This window comes from Coregonus clupeaformis, chromosome 31 (genome assembly GCF_020615455.1).
Source record: "Coregonus clupeaformis isolate EN_2021a chromosome 31, ASM2061545v1, whole genome shotgun sequence".
Classification (NCBI taxonomy): Eukaryota; Metazoa; Chordata; class Actinopteri; order Salmoniformes; family Salmonidae; genus Coregonus; species Coregonus clupeaformis.
The window spans coordinates 36,744,100-36,770,338 of NC_059222.1; the positions used below are offsets into that span (position 1 = coordinate 36,744,100).

Genomic DNA, 26,239 nt, shown 5'->3' on the forward strand with positions numbered 1-26,239 from the left:
AACTCCCTCCAAAGATTTTCTATGGGGTTGAGATCTGGAGACTGGCTAGGCCACTCCAGGACCTTGAAATGCTTCTTACGAAGCCACTCCTTCGTTACCCGGGCGGTGTGTTTGGGATAATTGTCATGCTGAAAGACCCAGCCACGTTTCATCTTCAAGGTTTTCGCTCAAAATCTCACGATACATGGCCCCATTCATTCTTTCCTTTACACGGATCAGTCGTCCTGGTCCCTTTGCAGAAAAACAGCCCCAAAGCATGATGTTTCCACCCCCATGCTTCACAGTAGGTATGGTGTTCTTTGGATGCAACTCAGCATTCTTTGTCCTCCAAACACGACGAGTTGAGTTTTTACCAAAAAGTTTTATTTTGGTTTCATCTGACCATATGACATTCTCCCAATCCTCTTCTGGATCATCCAAATGCACTCTAGCAAACTTCAGACGGGCCTGGACATGTACTGGCTTAAGCAGGGGGACACGTCTGGCACTGCAGGATTTGAGTCCCTGGCGGCGTAGTGTGTTACTGATGGTAGGCTTTGTTAATTTGGTCCCAGCTCTCTGCAGGTCATTCACTAGGTCCCCCCGTGTGGTTCTGGGATTTTTGCTCACCGTTCTTGTGATCATTTTGACCCCACGGGGTGAGATCTTGCGTGGAGCCCCAGATCGAGGGAGATTATCAGTGGTCTTGTATGTCTTCCATTTCCTAATAATTGCTCCCACAGTTGATTTCTTCAAACCAAGCTGCTTACCTATTGCAGATTCAGTCTTCCCAGCCTGGTGCAGGTCTACAATTTTGTTTCTGGTGTCCTTTGACAGCTCTTTGGTCTTTGCCATAGTGGAGTTTGGAGTGTGACTGTTTGAGGTTGTGGACAGGTGTCCTTTATACTGATAAAAAGTTCAAACAGGTGCCATTAATACAGGTAACGAGTGGAGGACAGAGGAGCCTCTTAAAGAAGAAGTTACAGGTCTGTGAGAGCCAGAAATCTTGCTTGTTTGTAGGTGACCAAATACTTATTTTCCACCATAATTTGCAAATAAATTCATTAAAATTCCTACAATGTGATTTTCTGGATTTCTTTTCTCAATTTGTCTGTCATAGTTGACGTGTACCTATGATGAAAATTACAGGCCTCTCTCATCTTTTTAAGTTGGAGAACTTGCACAATTGGTGGCTGACTAAATACTTTTTTCCCCCACTGTATTGTATACTTACAGTGAGGGAAAAAAGTATTTGATCCCCTGCTGATTTTGTACGTTTGCCCACTGACAAAGAAATGATCAGTCTATAATTTTAATGGTAGGTTTATTTGAACAGCGAGAGACAGAATAACAACAAAACAATCAAGAAAAACACATGTCAAAAATGTTATAAATTGATTTGCATTTTAATGAGGGAAATAAGTATTTGACCCCTCTGCAAAACATGACTTAGTACTTGGTGGCAAAACCCCTGTTGGCAATCACAGAGGTCAGACGTTTCTTGTAGTTGGCCACCAGGTTTGCACACATCTCAGGAGGGATTTTGTTCCACTCCTCTTTGCAGATCTTCTCCAAGTCATTAAGGTTTCGAGGCTGACGTTTGGCAACTCGAACCTTCAGCTCCCTCCACAGATTTTCTATGGGATTAAGGTCTGGAGACTGGCTAGGTCACTCCAGGACCTTAATGTGCTTCTTCTTGAGCCACTCCTTTGTTGCCTTGGCCGTGTTTTTTGGGTCATTGTCATGCTGGAATACAAATCCATGACCCATTTTCAATGCCCTGGCTGAGGGAAGGAATTTCTCACCCAAGATTTGACGGTACATGGCCCCGTCCATCGTCCCTTTGATGCTGTGAAGTTGTCCTGTCTCCTTAGCAGAAAAACACCCCCAAAGCATAATGTTTCCACCTCCATGTTTGACGGTGGGGATGGTGTTCTTGGGGTCATAGGCAGCATTCCTCCTCCTCCAAACACGGCGAGTTGAGTTGATGCCAAAGAGCTCCATTTTGGTCTCATCTGACCACAACACTTTCACCCAGTTCTCCTCTGAATCATTCAGATGTTCATTGGCAAACTTCAGACGGCCCTGTATATGTGCTTTCTTGAGCAGGGGGACCTTGCGGGCGTTGCAGGATTTCAATCCTTCACGGCATAGTGTGTTACCAATTGTTTTCTTGGTGACTATGGTCCCGTCTGTCTTGAGATCATTGACAAGATCCTCCTGTGTAGTTCTGGGCTGATTCCTCACCGTTCTGATGATCATTGCAACTCCACGAGGTGATATCTTGCATGGAGCCACAGGCCGAGGGAGACTGACAGTTATTTTGTGTTTCTTCCATTTCGAATAATCGCACCAAATGTTGTCACCTTCTCACCAAGCTGCTTGGCGATGGTCTTGTAGCCCATTCCAGCCTTGTGTAGGTCTACAATCTTGTCCCTGACATCCTTGAAGAGCTCTTTGGTCTTGGCCATGGTGGAGAGATTGGAATCTGATTGATTGATTGCTTCTGTGGACAGGTGTCTTTTATACAGGTAACAAGCTGAGATTAGGAGCACTCCCGTTAAGAGTGTGCTCCTAATCCCAGCTCGTTACCTGTATAAAAGATACCTGGGAGCCAGAAATCTTTCTGATTGAGAGGGGGTCAAATACTTATTTCCCTCATTAAAATGCAAATCAATTTATAACATTTTTGACATGCGTTTTTCTGGATTTTGTTGTTGTTATTCTGTCTCTCACTGTTCAAATAAATCTACCATTAAAATTATAGACTGATCATTTCTTTGTCAGTGGGAAAATGTACAAAATCAGCAGGGGATCAAATACTTTTTTCACTCACTGTAAGTGATAATGCCCGAGAAGCCGGTGTTTGGAGGATATATTGGCACGGGTGTTGTTAGACCCGAGACGAAGTCGAGGGGATATGCGTTCCATGGAAAATAATGAACAACGTGGAAGGTGTGTTCCACGACGTGTTAGCGAAGTGGAACTGCCCATCCACAGAGGTGCATTATTTTCCAGAGAACGCATAGAGCCCCGAGTTGATTATCCCTTTTATACCATGGCTATAATTTAACACATTTGTCACTAGGAATGTGTTAATTTGCCGGCAAAAATGTGTTCAACATCCAGTGAAGTAGCTCGCAAGTTTACTAGAGAGCTACAGTAGTTGCCGTGGAAATCAAACAAACATCCTTCTTTTTTTTGCGGGGGTAGATCAGCTTTAATATTGCGGATAGATTGTGGCTTCCATCAATGTAATTGTCTGCATAATTTCCAATCACCATATATATATATATATATTTAAAAATATATTTTCCTTTATTATTTTACCGTAACCCTACCACCCCTCCCTAATTGTAGTAAACTAATGGACAGCAACACTTATTAGGCTTTTACTTCCAGTTTATACATACTATATACATTTTACGGACACAGTATATGTTACAATAGTAATCTTTTGTTTGTTTTTAGTCCCATCCTTCAGCTACTCTCAACCCCTCCCATCTATCTCGGAACACCATCCAGTTTTGATTTGTATTCACCATATACTTTTCAACTGTTTCACAAAAGTTCTGAACCTATATATATTTTACGGACACAGTATATTTTACATTCATTATCTTGTTATTTTTAGTCCCAACCTTCAGCTCCACTCAATCCCTCCCATTTATCTCTGATTTCTCTTTGCCATATATGTTTTAACTGTGATGTGATGTTTCACAAAATACTTGCTAGTTTAGCTAACCAAACCATCAGTCCTAGCTTGCCATTAAGAAAATCGAATTCAACAATGGCAAAAATGTTTTCAATCCGACTTTTGCTTTCAAAAGCAGCTCAAACATAGAACATGTAAGAATTAACTATAGCCATTGAATTTTACAGTGTCAATATATATAGGGAAATAATGCACGCTCTAGAATGCCCTTCAAACCAATCAGAAACATGTATTGAACAATGCCAGGTATACATGGTCTTCCCGAGTGGCGAAGACCATGTTAGCTAGAGATCCTGGTTGGAATCCAGGCTCTGTCGTAGCCGGCCGCGACTGGGAGACCCATGGGGCGGCGCACAATTGGCCCAGCGTCGTCCAGGGTAGGGGAGGGAATGGCCGGCAGGGATGTAGCTCAGTTGGTAGAGCATGGCGTTTGCAATGCCAGGGTTGTGGGTTCGATTCCCACGGGGGGCCAGTATGGAAAAAAAAATACAATAATGTATGCACTCACTAACTGTAAGTCGCTCTGGATAAGAGCGTCTGCTAAAATGTAAATATATAAACAGTTGTACACCTTGTTTTACATATGTATTGCTATTATACTGAATCTTGTTTGATGGGTTCACTAATTTATCACTAAATATTTCTGTTATGATGCTTTCTGCGTCTGTGTCTGTGTTTGTTAAATGTTAAATGTCCAGGCCTTGCAGAAAGACATCCTGACCAATGGCAGTGCCTTGAATGAGGTCATCAGTAGCACCAACAAGTTCCTGGATGAGAATCGGTCTAAGTTGACCCCAGATCAGATTGTTGCCATCGAGAGCAAGCTGGAGGACGCCAATAGCAAGGTCAAACTCATCAACCAACGGGCCGAGGAGTCAAGGAAAGACCTGGAGAAGTCTATGACCACTGCTATCAAACAGGAGACTGAGAAGGTTGGAAAACATATAGCATTTTGCATGCATCAACATTATCCATATATCTGGATCTGAATCATGACAATTCAACTTTCTATTGTAGCTAGTTTACAGGAAAAGATGGATCCGCTTAAAGACACACATACAATAATGTGTTACTCTGCTTGATGATTGCCTACTTATTACAAAAAAATATCTATGTAAAAAATGTATAGTTCTCATCTATTTAATCATATACCTTAGCCATCATAATTTAACTCACTATATTCTACCTGTTTAGGAGGCTGCTGTTGAGCAGCTTGAGGAGAGCAAGAACAAAATCGAGGGTCTGCTGGACTGGATCAACAACATGGGGAATGAGAAAGGGATGGGGGGCGACCAGACAGACCATATGGGGGGCGACCAGACAGACCATATAGGCATACTGAACGGGAACATGCCGTTGCAGTCGGAGACCTCGGCCAAGAACATTCTGGGTGAGGATGATGACCCCAATGGAAACAACGGAAATGCTTTCCAGACTACAGACAACGACACTGAAGGACAGGCCACAGGGAAGACCCCAGAACTGGACCTGGAAAAGCAGTATGACAGGGTCAAGGTAAATTAACCTATTCTCTCTGTTGGTGCTTGATTCATAGTGGCTTGTTGTCAGTTAAATTCATTGGATACACATGGCTCAGGTCCCTTTTTCTAACAGCTGCATTGACCTTTTCTTGATTCTTTTCTTGTCACATTGTCACATAAAATACTTTTGTACTTAAATGCAATATTTCCACTTTATTTTATATTTGATATCCATCCTTTGTCCTGTTGTTAAATGTCATTGTTGTAGTTTTTCATGTGGCCATTTTCTGTATTATGTACTGTAACTTTGACAATAAAGCTTTTTGAATTTGAATGGACTCTCTCTCCCCTTTCCAGGCTCGTCACCAGGAGATCCTGTCCCAGCAGAAGGACATGATCATGGCCACCCAGTCAGCCCAGGCTCTGTTGGACCACCAGGCCCATGCCTTGTCACCCACAGATAAGGACAAGCTCCAGAGGGACATCCAGGAGCTGAAAGGCCGGTACGACGCTTCCCTTACCCAGGCAGAACAGCAGATGAAGCAGGTGGTCCAGGTCCAGGAGGAGCTGAAGAAGTTCCAGGGAGACTGTGAGGAGTTTGAGGGCTGGCTGCAGCAGGCCGAGGGGGAGGTGGGGGAGCTGGGATCCCCTGCTGGAGCTCTGAACGTCCTCACAGAGAAGCTCCAGAGACAGAAGAGCTTCTCTGAGGACGTCATCTCCCACAAGGGAGACCTGCGGTTCATCACCATCTCAGGACAGAAGGTGTTGGACGTGGCGAAGGCCTGCGGACGCATGGACCCTGGTGGGAAAGATGCCCAGCTGGACGTGGATACCACTGGAACCTGTGCTGCTGTGAAGGAGAAGCTGGACTCAGCTGCTGGCCGCTTCAAAGCCCTGCACTCTCAGGTAAACTCTATACCAGTACCAGTAAGACTGTTTTAGCCCTCTGAGCTAAAGCCTAGTTACTGATCACATGCACGTTGTTCACTGAACCACCTTGGTAGCACCAGGAGGCCTACCTATTTAAATCAGTAGGGTGAGATCACACACTGAAAGAGACACACGTCTCAGGCCGATTGAATGGTATTTCTTTAAGGGGTGTAATAACCTACTCTCACCACACGGTGGAAGCATTTCTGTTTGAACTAAATGAAAACAAAGGAGTCATTGTTCTGTATCACAACACTGGTTCACTCTCATATTGAGAGGTGAAGGTTGACTTTGTGTCACCCTGCATCTTAAAAATAATTCAGGTCATATGTTATTTTATTATACACTATATTGTTGGCCAGCTTTTCTATATGCTGAGAAGAGAGTAGGCGGTCAATACTGCATGCATTCAAAGTTAGTAACTACCATATCAATCAACATCACAACTCATTTTTTTCAGTGCAATGAGCTTGGCAACAATCTCAGAGACGTGGTGGACAAGTACAAGAAGTACGAGGACTCGACCGCTGGTCTCCTGAAGTGGCTCAACAACTCAGAGGACGAGGCCAGAAGGCAGCAGTCTGAGGCCATCGCTGCCGACCCCCAAACCCTACAGAAACAGCTGGAGGACACCAAGGCATGACCAAACTCTAAAAATACTTGCCAAATCAGTATGACCTTTGTCAACACAAAGCACATTACCGTAGTGTAACAGACTCAGAGGTAGAGGGCAAGTGAAGAAATAGCTGTTTACACAACAGCCTTTTTTCAGAGTTTACTTACCGACGGCTCTGAGAACTGAATGGGTTTAGAGGTCATTACACTGCTTCAGACGCCCCTCTCCATATACAGTGTTTCCACTCACTTTAAAACAACACTGCTATTTATAGGTCCACATTCAAACCTCACAGCAGTCCCAAGACAGGAATAGCTTAGCCACGGGTACATTTGCTTGCGTATGCCTTTGAGGAGGGGTGGAGGGTGGGTCACGATTGGAGTTGGACTGGAGGTGTAGAGAATGCATTTTATCCTTAAATAGATGATGTACCTGAAGTACACTCCGATTGAGTCCAGCTGGCTTGCAACTGAAAGTATGTAATATAGAGAGAGAGGGAGTAAAGTACTGTTTCATTACATCTCTCTATGGAGTTGCATTTCAGTGACTCAGAGATACAGAGAGATTAGAGGCGCCTGAAACTCAAGACTGTAGAAGTGTCTCTTGTGGTTTTGGTAACAAATCATGTCAGAACAATGCTACGTTTCCCCCTTAGTGCAAAGCAATACAGTATTTAGAGTGTTTGAATGACACAATTCGTTTTTAGATGCTTATACATAATAGTTGTCTCTAGCTTTAAATCTGTATAATTACAGCATTTTTGTAATGATATAAAGTATAGCTGGAGTTGAATGATATATCTATATGGAGCAGTGTGGTTGGTCTATAAGACATGTTGACTGTCATTGATCTAATCGTCTGTGTGTCTGTGTTTGTAATGGTCAGGCTCTGCAAGGTCAGACTGCTGGTCGTCAGACGGCTGTGGAGACACTCCGCAAAACAGCTGACTCTCTGGTCACCGCCGAGGGGGACCTGTTGACCAATCAGGACGTTATCCAGGAAAGAGTAGGTAAGTGATCGGACTAAGTATAAATTCTCATCCAATGCTATTTCTTGAAATGTTTATCAAATGAAATACTTGACAATATAGTACCACTGCCAATGTGTGTTTACTATCATTGACACAGTGAAATACAGTGGGGAAAAAAAGTATTTAGTCAGCCACCAATTGTGCAAGATCTCCCACTTAAAAAGATGAGAGAGGCCTGTAATTTTCATCATAGGTACACGTCAACTATGACAGACAAATTGAGAAAAGAAAATCCAGAAAATCACATTGTAGGATTTTTAATGAATTTATTTTCAAATTATGGTGGAAAATAAGTATTTGGTCACCTACAAACAAGCAAGATTTCTGGCTCTCACAGACCTGTAACTTCTTCTTTAAGAGGCTCCTCTGTCCTCCACTCGTTACCTGTATTAATGGCACCTGTTTGAACTTGTTATCAGTATAAAAGACACCTGTCCACAACCTCAAACAGTCACACTCCAAACTCCACTATGGCCAAGACCAAAGAGCTGTCAAAGGACACCAGAAACAAAATTGTAGACCTGCACCATGCTGGGAAGACTGAATCTGCAATAGGTAAGCAGCTTGGTTTGAAGAAATCAACTGTGGGAGCAATTATTAGGAAATGGAAGACATACAAGACCACTGATAATCTCCCTCGATCTGGGGCTCCACGCAAGATCTCACCCCGTGGGGTCAAAATGATCACAAGAACGGTGAGCAAAAATCCCAGAACCACACGGGGGGGACCTAGTGAATGACCTGCAGAGAGCTGGGACCAAAGTAACAAAGCCTACCATCAGTAACACACTACGCCGCCAGGGACTCAAATCCTGCAGTGCTAGACGTGTCCCCCTGCTTAAGCCAGTACATGTCCAGGCCCGTCTGAAGTTTGCTAGAGTGCATCCAGAAGAGGATTGGGGAGAATGTCATATGGTCAGATGAAACCAAAATATAACTTTTTGGTAAAAACTCAACTCGATCGTGTTTGGAGGACAAAGAATGCTGAGTTGCATCCAAAGAACACCATACCTACTGTGAAGCATGGGAATGAAAACATCATACTTTGGGGCTGTTTTTCTGCAAAGGGACCAGGACGACTGATCCGTGTAAAGGAAAGAATGAATGGGGCCATGTATCGTGAGATTTTGAGTGAAAACCTCCTTCCATCAGCAAGGGCATTGAAGATGAAACGTGGCTGGGTCTTTCAGCATGACAATGATCCCAAACACACCGCCCGGGCAACGAAGGAGTGGCTTCGTAAGAAGCATTTCAAGGTCCTGGAGTCTCCAGATCTCAACCCCATAGAAAATCTTTGGAGGGAGTTGAAAGTCCGTGTTGCCCAGCGATAGCCCCAAAACATCACTGCTCTAGAGGAGATCTGCATGGAGGAATGGGCCAAAATACCAGCAACAGTGTGTGAAAACCTTGTGAAGACTTACAGAAAACGTTTGACCTGTGTCATTGCCAACAAAGGGTCTATAACAAAGTATTGAGAAACTTTTGTTATTGACCAAATACTTACTTTCCACCATAATTTGCAAATAAATTCATTAAAAATCCTGCAATGTGATTTTCTGGATTTTTTTTCCTCATTTTGTCTGTCATAGTTGACGTGTACCTATGATGAAAATTACAGGCCTCTCTCATCTTTTTAAGTGGGAGAACTTGCACAATTGGTGGCTGACTAAATACTTTTTTTCCCCACTGTAGCAATTCAGAAATGTTGGAGTGAAATAGTAGGATTGGAATTTTAAGTCTGTTTACCTTATCCCTAATTATATTGCTATTGGCCGACTCTCAAGTATCCTTTGTACGTGCTGTATATTTATGATACAGTTATCTCTTCCATATGAATGACCTTAGCTCGAAGGTCTTACAGACAGCAAAAACCCTGACTTGAGTTGCTCATAATTCAAGAATTGGTATTCCAAAGTTGTATGAAATTTTGCTATGCATTGACCCAAAACCATTGCCTTGTGTCTCTGCTCTTAGATGATATTGTGGAGCGGTATGACAACCTGTCTAAGTCAGTGAGTGATCGTAATGAGAAGCTTCAGATCACCCTGACCCGCTCTCTGAGTGTCCAGGATGGCCTGGATGAGATGATGAGCTGGATGGAGGGAGTAGAGAAGAGTGTGAAGGAGAAAGGACAAGTCCCTCTGGATTCAGCAGCCATTGGAGATGTGCTCAGCAAAGAGGCAGTATGTTCTGTAAACATTCACTTTGTAGAACTGTTTTCTGCCAGTCAAATAGACAGAGCATCATCATCACCATAGCTTCACCTTAATGTAACTGGTCAGTTTTGCTCAACAACAGTTGATTCTGGATTTGTCTCTACCACAGGTGGCTGGTGGCACCTTAATTGGGGAGGAATGGCTCATAGTAATGGCTGGAATGAATGGAATGGTATCGACACATCAAACACATTTGATGTGTCGATACCATTCCATCGTTTCCTTGTGTTTGATACCATTCCATTCACTTCATTCCAGTCATTATGAGCCGTCCTCCCCTCAACAGCCTCCTGTGGTCTCTACATGATCTTCTACAGATGAAAAAAAAACTAAAATCTAATTCATCCATTGTGTTTCTCTTCAAGGCTCTGGAGCAGGATATTTCCAGTCGCCAGAGCAGCATCTCTGCCATGAAGGCCAAGGTTAAGAAGTTTGTGGAGACAGCTGACCCCGCCGCGGCGGCTCTGCTGCAGTCCAAAATGGATGGCCTGTCGCAGCGCTTCTCTGATGCCTGTGACAAGCACAAGCAGAAGGTGGGCCAGCTGGAGCAACTGAAGGACAAGGTTGAGGAGTTTGAGAAGACCTCGGAGAAGGTGCAGCAGTTTGTGCTCAAGCGCTCGCAGGCCCTCTCCGAAACAGACGGACCTGGGAAAAACGTCAACGAGCTCTCGCAGCTCATGCAGGTAGCTCGTCACATAGTGGGGTCCCAGCCCCAGTTTTGGTAAAAAGCTGAGGGATAGGGCTGGAGAAATGTAACCACTCTCAAATTCATAGACAGAGCTATGGATGCAAAAACTGCCCATCCATGATATCAAAATTATAGTTTAAACCATGTTTTGAAGCTATATAGTGTTGGTTCACAATTACTTTGTTTGCAAACATTGGAATATAACAATCTAACATTTTGGGTTGTGATGGGGTACAACAGTTGAATTAAGCTCATGAGGCATTTATAAATTATATTCTTCAAGAATCACTAGGTACATATCATTAACTCCAAAAATGGATGTATCAACTGCAGATTGCCCCTTTAATGGCACATGTTCAACCACACATTGCTCAATAATGATATTCTCTGTTTAATGTTTCTGTAGTACACTAACACTGAGTTGGCTGAACATGCCAAGGATGTGGAAATGCTGCAGACGCTGTCAAAGGAACTGGCCAATATGGGTCCAGAGGGAAGCAATGCCCAGATTCAGAGCAAGATGGACAACGTCTCCAACACATTCAATGCCTTCAAAAACACAGTGAAAGAGAAGTAAGTGAAAATTATGGTTGCAGAGCTACCTGCTGGTCCTCATGTGTAGTCTACTGTGGGGATGCTTCTCATTTGACACAGGATTAACATCATTGTTTTATCTTGCCTGTTGATAGTCATGTTTTGGCATATTTTATATGTCTCTGTATTGTGATGTGACTGTGGTTGTCTTCTCTGACACAGAGAGGAGGAGGTGTCTTCCTGCCAGGACCAGCTGGGAGACTTCATGGCTGCAGCCGGAGATATCAGGACGTGGCTGGAGGAGACCACAGAGAAAGTCCCTGTGGTTCAGCCAACCATCAGTGAACAGAGTCTAGCGAAGGACCTGCAGAGAGTCAATGTGAGGCAGCAGACAGACTAGTCTGGTATTAGCTAGGCTCCCTCACTTATTTACATTATGGAAATGGTATGTTCTACCCAATGATGTATACAAATCCTGGATTGCTGATGCTATGTATTGGCCATTGAGAGGTTTTGAAGCCACCATATTGGGACTCCCCAGTAGGAGCAGGAATTCTACAATTTCAATTAAATGTTTCAAGGACAAAATTAATTGTATTTAAGCATTGTTTTGTTGTACTGGGGACAGTAACATTAGTCATCTCAAAATATGATACTTTAAGGAAAATGTTTTTTTTAGTTTTTTTTTTGCTCACATAATATCATTTAAAAGTATGCATTAAAATGTCTGTAGCCTCCAAAATATTTTTTACAATGGTGAGGGAGTGTCAAGATGGAGGCACGGTGGTTTCATCACAGCGCCCCCTGTCAGTCATCTATTGTATATATAAATAATAGGTTCTACCCCTGTTCTTAGTGCAAAGAAGGACAACTGAATAGCTATGTTACAAAGGTCCAGGTGAATGTGCAGCTTGGTCTTCAAATGGCCTTGAAAGAAAAGTTTAAATAACTTATTATGTTCTCACTTCTCAAGATACAGGTTTGGCACTAAATGTGTTTTTGTAATGGAGTAAGAGAAGTGCGGTGTGATATATCACTATTTTACCTCACAGTTGTTTCCATGCCAAAGTAATAAAAGGATGTGAAGTGTTTTACATAGGACTCGTCAGGGAGTCATACACTAAATAACTGTTGACTACCTGCCAGAAAAAACATTCAATCTGAGATGAAATGGTACAGTGTGTGTCACTGAAAAAAAGATTAAAGGCAAGAAGAGAGTAACGAAACAGAAGAAAATAGGTCAAACATGAAAGATTAAAACACAAATCCCTCGATGCTTGATAATACATTTGCATATTGAATAATTTGTGCCACGAGAAAAAGCACAGTGTAAAATGAAATGAATCAGGATTTGAGATTGAAAAGTATTTCCTTTGAGGAGATTTTAGTCTCGATGTTGCAATGCTCCACATATCCTTTGTTTGGCCCTGCCTCTCACAATAAACACTCAAGACATAATCATTCAGTGTTCTCTCAATGCAGGTATGAAAATTGAAGCCCTATTCTGGATGGTGTTATGTAAACTATGTTATTGGTTTGATTGATCTCTTCTCAGGCTCTAATGGAGGAATGGACAACCAAAGGCTCTGCCGTCCAAGATATAAATAGCAAAGGATCTGCATTATGTAGCCTCATCAGTGTTCTCACATCTCCAGCCAAGATCAAGATGTCACATAAGTCAGGTACGCTCAGAATGTTTGACTTTCTCTGAGCAGTTCGTGAGAGAAATATTTTGAAATAACGGGGAGTGTTCAATAATGAGAAAACAATGAAACGGAGAGACTCGTTGTCTGTTGCAACACATTTTGCTACACTGTACAGATGTAGGATCTTAATTTGATCACCCTGTTGCAGGAGAACTTTCCTGCAACAAATTGCAGGAGAACTTTCCTGCAATGCAGGACATTTAAAATTGTACTGTATTTTAGGTTTAAAAGGGTTTCTGAAGTTTGTAATTTCAGACTTGATTTTCCCTTACAAAAAAGCAATCTGCCCCTACAAAAATGTCCATTAATTATAATCAACATAATAATTCACATTTGCTGCAGGATTATTTTCCTGGTGTAGGAAACTGGCTTTTAGGTTTCTGTATAAGCACTTTGTGACATCTGCTGATGTAAAAAGGGCTTTATAAATACATTTGATTTGATTGATGACTGGCTCGAATTAAGATCCTACATCTGTACGCTACAGAACATGATCCTGATCTAAATGTAACCACACTGATCATACAGTACAATTATATTTTCCATGTATTAAACCCCCTTTTGACGTTTGTACTTAACAAATAAGCATGATTTTTTGTTTTTTATTGTTTTGCAATCAGCTGTTACTAACAGTGGTGGCCCCGGAAACCATGCCTACCTAACCAATAAAGGTAATTTTTCTCTACCAGTATGTCATGTTAGGAATGTATGAACACAGTGTTCCAGACCTGTACATTATCATAACAACATATCAACTCATCATCGCAAAGGTACATGCAATGGCTTGTTAGGTTGAAATTATCTGTTTGAGGCCTTGGCTTGATCTAAAGGACGTTTAGAAATCCTCCACAAAGCTGGGAAGGATACTGTACTTATCCTTGGTTCTCCCTACTGGAAATGTCACGTTTTTAACGTTATTTTTGCATTCCAATGTATTAAGAACACGATTTCAATATACCTCCAATAATATAAAAAGTCATTTTAAACCATCTGTGTTTAGATCACACTGCAAAACAATATAACACAATAAATTCACCAACACGTTGTTTATGTGTACATTTCCAGTAGTGTTGGAACTGCTTACAGTAGTGGCGTGTCCAAGTTATTGTTGTTATGAAAGGTAACCTGTCTGGTGTCTAACACTCTAACCTCTAACCTCTAACCTCACACAGAGCTGATGGTGGTACAGCAAAACATGTCGTATATCAACGAGGGCCACGAGAGCCTGGGAAAGCTGCTGAAGGGCCGGGCTGCAGAGCTGTCTGGCCTGGTGCAGGAGGTGACAGAGGCCCAGAAGGAGACAGATACCATGATAACATGGCTGAAGGACATGAAGAAGACAGCAGCATCCTGGAACTCTGCGTCCACAGAGAAAGACGCCATGAAAACACAACTGGAGCAACAGAAGGTAGATTCAACCAAAGCCTGGTTTCTACAGTGTACTACTTGTTGTCATTATGTTTTATTACAGTAGGGATTTAATCCATCCATCCAGTGGTATCATATAAAATACCTAATTTTATTATTGGTATGCTAAATGCTCTGTGGGAAGCCAATGTTTCAGGCAGGTGCCTCTTGTCTCTAGTCTTTGCATCTCAGAGTGCCTGAGGAGCCAATGGATCAAATATATGATGGTTTTAGTCAAGCGAAATATCTCTCTTTTTCTCAGGCCTTTGAGGAAGACATGAAACAAAAGCGCGAGCAGCTCCAGAAGCTGAGAGAGAAGCTCCTCCATCTGATTGAGAAACACCCAGACTCTCCTGAAGCAGCAAAATGGAAGCAGATGCTGTCACAGATAGGTATGCAGCAGAGGAGGCTGGTGGGAGGAGCTATAGGAGGATGGGCTCATTGTAATGGCTGGAATGGAATATATGGAACAGAGTCAAACATGTGGTTTCCATATGTTTGATGTGTTTGATATTGTTCCATTTATTCCATTCCAGCCATTACAATGAATCCATCCTCCTATAGCTCCTCCCACCAGCCTCCTCTGGTATGCAGTATGCACCATCTCTATATGGTTAATATCTACTGCATCAATGCAGAGAGCTTTACCTAGAGTCAGTCCAGTCCACGCATCCGCTCCCCCTTGTCAGTATACCTGGCTTCCCCCTCGCCTACAGACTTGGCACACTCCTACAGCTAAGCCCTAGTCAGTAGGGGCTGTGCAAAGTTCAAGTTGCAGGGGTGTTTTGTGCTGACCGATGTTTGTTCCTCAGATGATGCCTGGGTGGATGTGAGTGAGTCAGTGGAGGACAGGAAGCAGCACCTGGAGGAGTCCAACAGGAACCTGGACGTGTTCCAGACCACTGAGCAGCAGCTCCGCCAGTGGCTCTCAGAGAAGGATATGATGCTCAGTGTCCTGGGCCCCCTCTCCATGGACCCCAACATGCTCAACACACAGAAGCAGCAAGTCCAGGTACTTCACTATGGGGCATATATTAGTTACCTTTGAAATGATTACCACCACGTACAGTTCAATGTCAATGTCCCTTACTTCAGACGTAAGCTAATGTTAAAGATTTTTTAGTCTGCTGGCCAAATGTTGAGGCGTGCCAGAATGAATCCAAATCAATTAAGATTGAAAAGGTTGAACCATTTTGCACATTATGTTCATTATTAAACACCAGCATTGCTCTTTATTAAGGTCATATTGACTTTTCCCTCTAGATCCTCCTGAACGAGTTTGACAGCCGTAAGCCTCAGTTTGACCAGCTTAACGAGGCTGCTGCTGCTATCCTGAGCACATCAGGCAAGCACGACCCCTCCTCTGGTGGGAAGGTGGTGAAGAACCAACTGGCCGCCGTCACCCAGAAATGGCAGGGCCTGACTGGGCAGCTGGGCCAGCGAGCCGGCCTCATCGACCAGGCTGTGGGGAAGTCGGGCCAGTTCCAGGATCTGCTGAGGAGCCTGAGCCAGAGCACCGCCTCACTGGAGACCCGGCTCAACAGCCAGCAGGCCCTTAGCAGTCAGCCTGACGTGCTGAAGAAGCAGCTGGAGGAGGCTAACACCATCTCTGGCCAGCTGAGGGAGGAGAGGAAGAGGCTGAATGAGGCTGAGACTCTCTGCTCTGAACTTTCTGCCCTGGTCACGGAAGACTACCTGAAAGCAGGCCTAGTCATGCAGCTGGAGGGGGTCACCAAGCCCTTCAAACAGTTGGAGGACAAAGCAGGTTGGGCTTTGATTTCATTTGCCTTAATTTTTTTATATGATATGTTCTTTCTCTTTAATGAGAATTTTTTATGAGATGCTTCAGGCTGTAAAGCCCCTTTTACTGGCTCAAATAGCTGACCAATCAGCCTGTTACCAACCCTTAGTAAAGTTTTGGAAAAAATTGTGTTTGACCAGATACAATGCTATTTTACAGTAAACAAATTGACAACAGACTTTCAGCACGCTTATAGGGAAGGAGATTCAACAAGCACAGCACTTAAACAAATGACTGATGATTGGCTGAGAGAAATTGAGGATACAAATATTGTGGGGCCTGTTTGTTAGACTTGATTGCGGCTTTTGACATTATCGATCATAGTCTGCTGCTGGAAAAACGTATGTGTTATGGCTTTACACCACCTGCTATATTGTGGACAAAGAGTTACCTGTCTAACCGAACACAGAGGGTGTTATTTAATGGAAGCCTCTCCAACATAATCCAGGTAGAATCAGGAATTCCCCAGGGCAGCTGTCTAGGCTCCTTACTTTTTTAAATCTTTACTAACGACATGCCACTGGCTTTGAGTAAAGCCAGTGTGTCTATGTATGCGGATGACTCAACACTATACACGTCAGCTACTACAGTGACTGAAATGACTGCAACACTTAACAATTAGCTGCAGTTAGTTTCAGAATGGGTGGCAAGGAATAAATTAGTCCTAAATATTTCAAAAACTTAAAGCATTGTATTTGGGACAAATCATTTACTAAACCCTAAACCTCAACTAAGTCTTGTAATAAATAATGTGGAAATTGAGCAAGTTGAGGTGACTAAACTGCTTGGAGTAACCCTGGATTGTGTAAACTGTCATGGTCAAAACATATTGATACAACAGTAGCTAAGATGGGGAGAAGTCTGTCCATAATAAAGTGCTGCTCTACCTTCTTAACAGCACTATTAACAAGGCAGGTCCTATAGGCCCTAGTTTTGTCGCACCTGGACTACTGTTCTGTCATGTGGTCAGGTGCCACAAAGAGTGACTTAGGAAAATTGCAATTGGCTCAGAACAGGATAGCACGGCTGGCCCTTGGATGTACACAGAGAGCAAACATTAATAATATGCATGTCAATCTCTCCTGGTTCAAAGTGGAGGAGAGATTGACTTCATCACTACTTGTATTTGTGAGACATGTTGAAAGCACCAAGCTGTCTGTTTAAACGACTAGCACACAGCTCAGAAACCCTTGCATACCCCACGCATACCCCACAAGACATGCCACCAGAGGTCTCTTCACAGTCCCCAAGTCCAAAACAGACTATGGGAGGCGCACAGTACTATGTAGAGCCATGACTACATGGAACTCTATTCCACATCAGGTAACTGATGCAAGCAGTAGAATCAGATTTAAGAAACAGATAAAAATACACTTTATGGAACAGCAGGGACTGTGAAGCAACACAAACATAGGCGCAGACACATACATGAAAACATACGCTCTATACACACACGTACACATGGATTTTGTGTTGTAGATATGTGGTAGTGGAGTAGGGGCCTGAGGGCACACACTTAGTGTGTTGTGAAATCTGTTATGAATGTTTTGTAATGTTTTTTAAATTGTATAACTGCCTTAATTTTGCCGGACCCCAGGAAGAGTAGTTGCTGCCTTGGCAGCAGCTAATGGGGATCCATAATAAATACAAATACAAAGCTGTGGTTTAATGTCTGAAACTTTGACGGCCATTGAAGGAGTTTAATGATGAGGGAGGCATTGCCATTCTGAATTATAAATGTATGCTTTGTTCCGCTACCTCTAAATCACATTAATGTACATGCTCTTCTTTAGGGAAGCGGATCCAGCAATTGAACTCGGCCTTCGCCAGCTCCCAGCAGTTTCACCAGACCTCCAAAGACTTCCAGGGGTGGATGAACGAGAAGCTCCAGGAGCAGTCTAAACCCCAGGCCATCTCAGCCCAGATGGAGACCCTCCGGCAGAGCCTGAAAGAGCACAGTGCCCTGCAGAAGGCCCTCAGTGAACATGAGGAACCGTACAGCACCATCGTCAGGGAGGGAGAGACCCTCCTCCAGAACACAGACGGGGCAGAGAAGGTGGCGATGCAGGGCCAGCTGGCCGCACTGCGTTCCAACTGGGACGATGTGAAGAAGAGCTCGGCTGAGCGCCAGGATAAGCTCCAGGGGGCGCTGCAGAGGGCCCAGAAGTATCACGAGCACGCTGAGAAGCTCCAGTCCTGGGTCCAGGAGTGTGAGGTCAGGGAGGGCAGCGTCAGGCTCAGCGTGGACCCAGCGGAGGTGGAGAGCTCCATCTCCCAGCTGAAGGCCATCCAGAAGGACGTGGAGAAACACAGAGGCCTGGTGGAGCAGCTGAACACTGTAGCCGACAGCCTCCTGGAGGTGGCCAACGCAGACACAGAGGCCATCAGGGAGGAGAAGGTGGCCATCGGGCAGAGTGTGGACCGGGTCACGGAGGGGGTCCAGAACAAGAGGGAGTCTCTGGAGAAGATCTCACAGAGGCTGAAGGAGTTCAACGACACCCACAAAGAGGCCAAGGGCCAGCTGGAAGGGGCTAAGAAGCAGCTAGATGCACACACATCACTGGGGGTCCAGGCCTACAGCAACAAGAACCTGACCAACATGAAAGCCCAACAGAAGAGCCTGGATGGGGTCAACACCCAGGTGGAGCACCTAAAGAGCCTTGCCCAGGGCCTGGTGGCCGATGTCCCCGAGGCAGACGGGGTGACCGACCTCCTACTGCAGGCCGACAGCCTGGAGAAAGAGCACGGATCCCTCAGCAAGGATGTAGGGGAGACCTGCTCCACCTTGGAGGGCAAGCTGCAGGGCATCGGGCAATTCCAGACCAACATCCGCAAGATGTTCACCCGCTTCGCAGACCTAGACGACGAGCTTGACAGCATGGCTTCTGTAGGCCGCGACCTGGCCACTCTGAAGGAGCAGCAGGGCGGCATCAAGGGCTTTGTGGAGAAACTGCAGGAGCTGATGGCCGACACGGCTCGAGGAGGAGACAGCTGTAAGAAGATGCTGGTGACTGAGGCCTCCCCAGACCTGCTGGGGCTGAAGAGAGACCTGGATGCTCTGAGTAAACAGTGTGGAAAGCTGATGGACAGAGCCAAGGGGAGAGAGGAACAGGTGGGGAGCACACTCACCCGTCTGGATGAGCTTTACTCCAAGCTACAGCAGTTCACCAACAAACTGAGTGAGGCTGAGGTCAAGGAGGAGGGTCAAGGGTCAGTTGGCATGGAGACAGATGTCATCAACCAACAGCTGGAAGCTTTCAAGGTAAGATGCCAAGTAAATATAATCCGTAGGCATTTACTGTATTATCAATCTTGGTTGCCAACACTAATGGTGAATCCTCTTGGTTTTGATAATGGAAAAGAATGTCCATGAACTTTCCATGTCATGTCTCACACATTGGCTACATTATGGTATGATGTTAATACAGCACATGTTATAGTATTGTACTCCAGCGGGATCACTTTCACCAGCCACACCACTAAGCTGGATGACATAACCCTGCCAGAGAGATATCATCCTTACACACAGCACTGGCCTAAAGTAACAATTAGTAACACATATCATTATGTAGTGTGTCTGACACCCTCTTGTAACACCTGGAGTAAAATATGTACCACATTAAATCCAAGTACTTTAAAAGCAGGTAAACAGTAATGACACAACACATCAATAAGTGTACCCCTGTAGCTCAGTTGGTAGAGCATGGCGCTTGCAACGCCAGGGTTGTGGGTTTGTTTACCACGGGGGGCCAGTATGAAAATGTACTGTAAGTCGCTCTGGATAAGAGCATCTGCTAAATGACTAAAATGTAAAATGTAAAACCATTAGACCATTTCAAGGCTCGCACTCATCGCACCAAATGTGGATCTGTTGATCAACATTTTTCACTCTATTCTACATGTAAAATCGGTGCACAAATGACGTTCAGAGTTGCTAAGTACTTTCAGCCAGCAAACGCTAGTGGTCTGTCTGAGCACTCCCTTTCACCCACTTTGCCTCTGTTCTACTGGTTCTAGTTTCCACATAAATCCACATGGCTTTCTTAATGCAATAAGTTATATTGCGTAATGTTTTGCTGCATTAACATTAACATTTTAGTCATTTAGCAGACGCACTTATCCAGAGCGACTGCATACATTTTCAAATTTGTTCGTGTTGGTCTCCCGTGGGAATCGAACCCACAACCCTGGCGTTGCAAGTGCCATGCTTTACCAACTGAGCCACACGGGACCAGCGCTACTGTAAGTTAAACAGCAGGGGCTCTCTAGTTCTCTGCTGGGCCTGGTGTCCTTGTGCGTGACCCTTCGTCTGGGGATCCCTCAGTATGTCTCTGAGCATCTGGTCCAGACAAAAGAGCTCTCACTGGCCCAGCAGCCATTGTGGTGGGTGGGTGGGTGACGGGCCACCCAGGGGCCAGCTGGGGACCAGTGGGATGTCGTATGTTGCAGTGGCTCGGGGTAACTGACTCCCTCTCCCTCTCCCTCTCCCTCTCCCTCTCCCTCTCCTCTCCTCCCCTTTAAGAATGAGTGTGGCCTGGTCTTGCCTGGTCAGTGGTCACTCACTCGTTGGCATGAAAGTGTTAGGCTATGGTTCAACCCAGCACTCAGAGAAACAAACACGACAAAGGGAGTGGAAGAAACAAAAATATTTTAATAAAAGTTCAAATTGTCTTAGTCCAAAAACAACTGAAGTAAAGGAACAGAGTGGGCTAGTCGGCTCCGGAGGAAGGAGAGGCTGAGGCAGGCAGGCAGGCAGGCAGGCAGGCAGGCAGGCAGGCAGGCAGGCAGACCGGCAGGCAGGAAGGCAGGCAGGTTGGGAGGGATGTCTGAACGCTCTGGTAAGAACAACGATCTGGCCCCGGTGGAGAGCCATGCCCAGGAATTAGTAGTGCAGGTTGATGAGAGAATAGGATGCAGCTGCGTAGGCAGGAATCACTGGAAACAACCCGCAGCTGCACAGGAGAGGCAGATCCTGAGCACGCCCCCTGATCCACTCCAGACACACCCACATAAAGGGGACAAACACACATACAGATACAACAGACAAAGAGGGGACAAAACAAGGAGGAAGGGAAACAGAAAAGGGAGAGACAAGCTGCCCACATAACAGTACCCCCCCTCAATGGTCGCCACCTGGCGACCCACCAGGCCTGTCAGGGTTGTCGTGATGGAAGTCCGTGATCAGCTGAGGATCCAACACAAACGCTTAGGGACCCAAGACCTCTCCTCTGGTCCATAACCTTCCCAATCGACTAGGTATTGGAGACCCCCTACCCCGCCTCCGAGAGTCCAGGAGCCTACTGACGGTGTAGGCCGGATGGTCGTCAATGAGGCGAACAGGTGGAGGTGGATCAGCTGGCGGACACAAAAGGCTGGAGGACACAGGTTTCAGTTGGGAGACGTGGAAAGTAGGGTGTATCTTCATGGCTGAAGGCAACTTCAAACGAACCGCAGCAGGGTTAATGATGGACTCCACCACAAACGGACCCAGGTACCGAGGAGACAGCTTGCGTGATTTGGTACGAAGAGGTACGTTCTTTGATGACAGCCAAACCTCTTGACCAGGATGAAACACAGGTGTGGGAGTCCTGCTCCTATCCGCTGTCGTCTTGTTCCTGTCGGTGGTCCGAAGCAATGCTTCCCGAGCGTCGCTCCACACTCTCTGGCAGCGGCGGAGGTTCTCCTGAACCGAAGGAACAGCCAATTCCTTCTCCTGAGCAGGAAACAGAGGGGGTTGATAACCCATGGTAACCTCGAAGGGTGAAAGACCGTGGCAGAGGTGGTGAGGGGAGTTGTGGGCGTACTCTATCCAAGGCAGATGTTTGGCCCAGGATGATGGATGTTGAGCAGCCACACAACGAAGGGTTGCTTCGAGGTTTTGATTGGCTCTTTCTGTTTGACCGTTGGTCTGGGGATGAAACCCTGAGGACAGACTAACGGAAGCACCCAAAGCAGAACAGAAAACCTTCCAAACACGGGAAGTAAACTGTGGGCCTCTATCAGATACGATGTCCACAGGTATTCCATGGGGACGGAATACATGTTGGACTAGGAGGTCCGCTGTCTCACTGGCAGACGGTAATTTTGGTAATGCTATATAGTGGACAGATTTAGAGAATCTGTCCACAATGGTAAGTATAGTATCATTACCTTCAGACTTGGGTAGGCCGGTGACAAAATCCATGGCAATGTGGGACCAGGGACGGCTGGGAACTGGGAGGGGTAGCAGCAGCCCCGAAGGGGACTGATGGGAGGCTTTGCCCGAGCACAGGTTGAACAGGCTGCCACAAAAGCCCGAACGTCAGTTTCCATTGAAGGCCACCAAAAATGTCTCCTAAGCAGCGTCAACGTGCGTCTCATCCCAGGGTGACCAGCAAAACGGGAGGTGTGAATCCACTGCAACACCTGAGACCGGACCGTCTCGGGAACAAAGAGTAGGTTGGGAGGTCCATCACCCGGTCCCGGGTCCGTGGCAAGTGCAGTCTTCACAAGAGACTTGATCTCCCACTGTACTGCCGCCACGACGCATGAGGAAGGCAGGACTGCCTCAGGCTCGCTGGTCTCCGAAGGGTCAGCAAACTGGCGGGACAAAGCATCTGGTTTAAAATTTCTTGACCCTGGTCTGTATGTAAGAATAAAGTTAAACCTACTAAAAAACAGGGCCCATCTGGCTTGGCGTGAGTTGAGTCTCTTAGTGGCTTGGATGTAAGCCAAGTTTTTGTGGTCTGTCCAGACCACAAACGGCAGTTCAGCTCCATCCAGCCAGTGCCGCCATTCTTCCAGTGCTAGCTTGACCGCCAGCAGTTCCCGGTTTCCAACGTCGTAATTCCGTTCTGTGGGTGACAATTTCTTGGAGAAAAAAGCACAGGGGTGAAGCTTTTGGTCAGTGGGAGAGCGCTGGGAGAGGACTGCTCCCACACCTGAGTCCGACGCGTCCACCTCCACAACAAACTGCAGAGAGGTATTGGGGTGTATCAACACGGGGGAGGTGGAAAACAGTTCCTTCAAAACCCCTACCGCCTGCTCCGCCTCAGGGGACCACAGAAAAGGGACTTTAGGGGATGTGAGTCTAGTAAGGGGTGCCACCACTTTACTAAAACCCTTAATGAATCTACGGTAGAAGTTAGCAAAGCCCAAAAATCGTTGAAGTTGCTTACGGGTGGTGGGTGTGGGCCATTCCGTCACTGCCCGTTTCTTCTCGGGGTCCGCCTTCACCTGCCCGCTCTCAATTATGAAACCAAGGTACGATGTAGACTGTTTGTGGAACTCACACTTTTCTGCTTTGACGTACAGCTTGTTCTCCAAGAGCCGTTGAAGGAATTGACGGTCGTGTGACTCATGCTCCTCGGGTGACTTGGAAAAAACAAGAATATCATCCAGGTATACAAAGACAAAACGGTTCAAAAAATCCCTAAGAACATCGTTCACCATGGCTTGGAAAACAGCAGGGGCGTTTGAGAGCCCAAAGGGCATGACCAAATACTCAAAATGTCCCAGTGGAGTGTTGAAAGCGGTTTTCCACTCATCTCCCTTTCGGATTCGGACAAGGTGATAAGCGTTCCTGAGGTCGAGCTTGGAAAAAACTGTGGCGCCATGCAGAGGTTCAAAAGCTGAGTTGATGAGTGGAAGGGGATACTTGTTTTTAACAGTTATGTTGTTTAAACCCCTGAAATCGATACAGGGGCGTAACGACTTGTCTTTCTTTTCCACGAAAAAGAACCCTGCACCCAAAGGAGACGACGAGGGACGGATTATGCCCGAGGCCAGAGAATCCCCAATATACTGCTCCATTGCCTCTCTTTCCGGTCGGGACAGATTGTATAAGCGACTAGAGGGCAAGGGAGCACCAGGAAGCAGTTCAATAGGGCAATCATAAGGCCTATGTGGTGGTAGAGACAGAGCCTTGTCCTTACTGAAAACCTCCGCTAAGTCATGGTATTCTTTGGGGACAGATGACAGATCGAGAGGAGCTGAGGGATGAGTTGGAGTTACACTTAGTGGGGGGAACCGCTGATCTAAGGCACTCTGAATGGCAGTTAGTGCTCCAACTGAGAATGGTGTGACGTGTCCAATCAATTTGTGGGTTGTGAAGAGCCAACCAGGGGAAGCCAAGGATTAGGGAGGTAGCTGAGCCAGACATAACTCTTAACTGAATGCTTTCACAATGATTGCCAGAAATCACTAGGGAAAGCGGGGGAGGTTTGATGAGTTATCTCCGCGAGAGGCGCCCATCAAGGGCTGTGACCCGAATGGGGGTAGGTAGTGGCTCCATGGGGATACGAGCTTGGGTAACGAACTGGTGGCTAATAAAGTTGTCTTCTGCACCTGAGTCTATGAGAGCTGAGAGTGGCAGGGAATGACTCTGGAAACGTAAGGTTACAGGTACTTGTAATCGGGGAATGACGGGTTCCGGATCTGACTCTGGGCTCGCAAGTAGACCCACCGTTACGAGCGAGCCTTGTCTTTTGGGTCGCTTAGGGCATGTAGCCAGAATGTGTGTGGCGTCTCCACAGTACAGGCACTCACCTGCCTGGAGCGCCGTTGCCGCTCTGCTGGAGGTAGTTGAGCTCGACCCACTTGCATTGGTTCCTCCTCTGTGCTCGGGATGGGATCAGGAACAAGAAGCTGCCGGCTCCGGGGAGGCGAGACTCGAGTGGTTGAAGGCTGGGGAACTCGTCCTCCTAGATGTGGCCGACCGCCTCTCTCCCGACGCCTCTCCCGCAACCGGTTGTCTAGCTTAATGGACAGGGAAACGAGAGAATGTAAATCATGTGGCTCATCACGAGCAGCCAGTTCATCCTTAATGGCTTCATTCAAACCGTTTAGAAATGCTCCTTGAAGTGCCACATTGTTCCACTTGGAGTCCGCTGCCAACGTCCAGAACTCAATAGAGTACTCTGCCACACTGTTAGAACCCTGCCTCAAATTAAAAAGTATCTTGGAGGAATTACCCACATGGTCAGGATGGTCAAAAACAGTCTTCAATTTAGCAGAAAAATCAGCAAAAGTCAATCCAGTCAAAGTTTGATCTGAGCACACAGCCTCAGCCCAAACCAGAGCTCTCCCTCTTAACAGCCCCAGAGCATAATGTACCTTAGAGGAATCAGTAGAAAACGACAGTGGTCTCTGCCGAAAAAATCAAGTCACACTGAAGCAAAAATCCCGGCACTTGTCCAATTCTCCATTGAACGGTTCAGGCGACGTGACAGGGGGTTCCCGACGGAACGAAGCCTGCATAATGTCAGAGGAAACAACTTGGGGTGCATCAAACTGGGGGTCAGAGAGAGATGGAGAACTGATAACAGACAATTTAGAGACTTGTGTAGTTAACTGAGTCACCTGGTTCAGCAGTTGATGATTATCTTCCACAAGAGTCCGAATCAATTGGTCATGCTGTCCTAGCAACGTTCCTTGAGCCTGGATAGCTTGTTGGAAGCTGTCTTCGTTTGCCCCGTGCTGTTTCTCTGTTGGGTCCAGGGCCAGATCGTTCTGTTAGGCTATGGTTCAACCCAGCACTCAGAGAAACAAACACGACAAAGGGAGTGGAAGAAACAAAAATATTTTAATAAAAGTTCAAATTGTCTTAGTCCAAAAACAACTGAAGTAAAGGAACAGAGTGGGCTAGTCGGCTCCGGAGGAAGGAGAGGCTGAGGCAGGCAGGCAGGCAGGCAGGCAGACCGGCAGGCAGGAAGGCAGGCAGGTTGGGAGGGATGTCTGAACGCTCTGGTAAGAACAACGATCTGGCCCCGGTGGAGAGCCATGCCCAGGAATTAGTAGTGCAGGTTGATGAGAGAATAGGATGCAGCTGCGTAGGCAGGAATCACTGGAAACAACCCGCAGCTGCACAGGAGAGGCAGATCCTGAGCACGCCCCCTGATCCACTCCAGACACACCCACATAAAGGGGACAAACACACATACAGATACAACAGACAAAGAGGGGACAAAACAAGGAGGAAGGGAAACAGAAAAGGGAGAGACAAGCTGCCCACATAACAGAAAGCGTGAACAAGTGCTTTGTTTCATTATATAGCCCTACCTGCTAATTCACTGGTGTTTGAGCATCTGTTTCTCCTCCTATGTGTTTGAAAGGAGTGGACATGGAGTCTTAAAGGGTGTGTTAGCCTGTCTGTGGGT

The 26,239-nt window shown here is 45.9% G+C and overlaps 1 protein-coding gene across 1 annotated transcript in view; it reads left to right on the forward strand.

Annotated features, from left to right (window-relative positions):
• Positions 1-26,239, forward strand: part of LOC121547101 (dystonin) — a 198,177-nt gene that overhangs the window by 124,003 nt on the left and 47,935 nt on the right. Inside the window, exons 45-60 of the mRNA XM_041858211.2 lie at positions 4,393-4,626; positions 4,889-5,209; positions 5,533-6,081; positions 6,566-6,742; positions 7,607-7,730; positions 9,726-9,934; positions 10,333-10,650; positions 11,062-11,228; positions 11,412-11,568; positions 12,745-12,871; positions 13,516-13,566; positions 14,068-14,303; positions 14,565-14,694; positions 15,115-15,314; positions 15,566-16,067; positions 17,897-19,365. Of these exons, the coding sequence (XP_041714145.2) occupies positions 4,393-4,626; positions 4,889-5,209; positions 5,533-6,081; positions 6,566-6,742; positions 7,607-7,730; positions 9,726-9,934; positions 10,333-10,650; positions 11,062-11,228; positions 11,412-11,568; positions 12,745-12,871; positions 13,516-13,566; positions 14,068-14,303; positions 14,565-14,694; positions 15,115-15,314; positions 15,566-16,067; positions 17,897-19,365 (4,971 nt within the window). The remainder of the gene's footprint in view (positions 1-4,392; positions 4,627-4,888; positions 5,210-5,532; positions 6,082-6,565; positions 6,743-7,606; positions 7,731-9,725; positions 9,935-10,332; positions 10,651-11,061; positions 11,229-11,411; positions 11,569-12,744; positions 12,872-13,515; positions 13,567-14,067; positions 14,304-14,564; positions 14,695-15,114; positions 15,315-15,565; positions 16,068-17,896; positions 19,366-26,239) is intronic.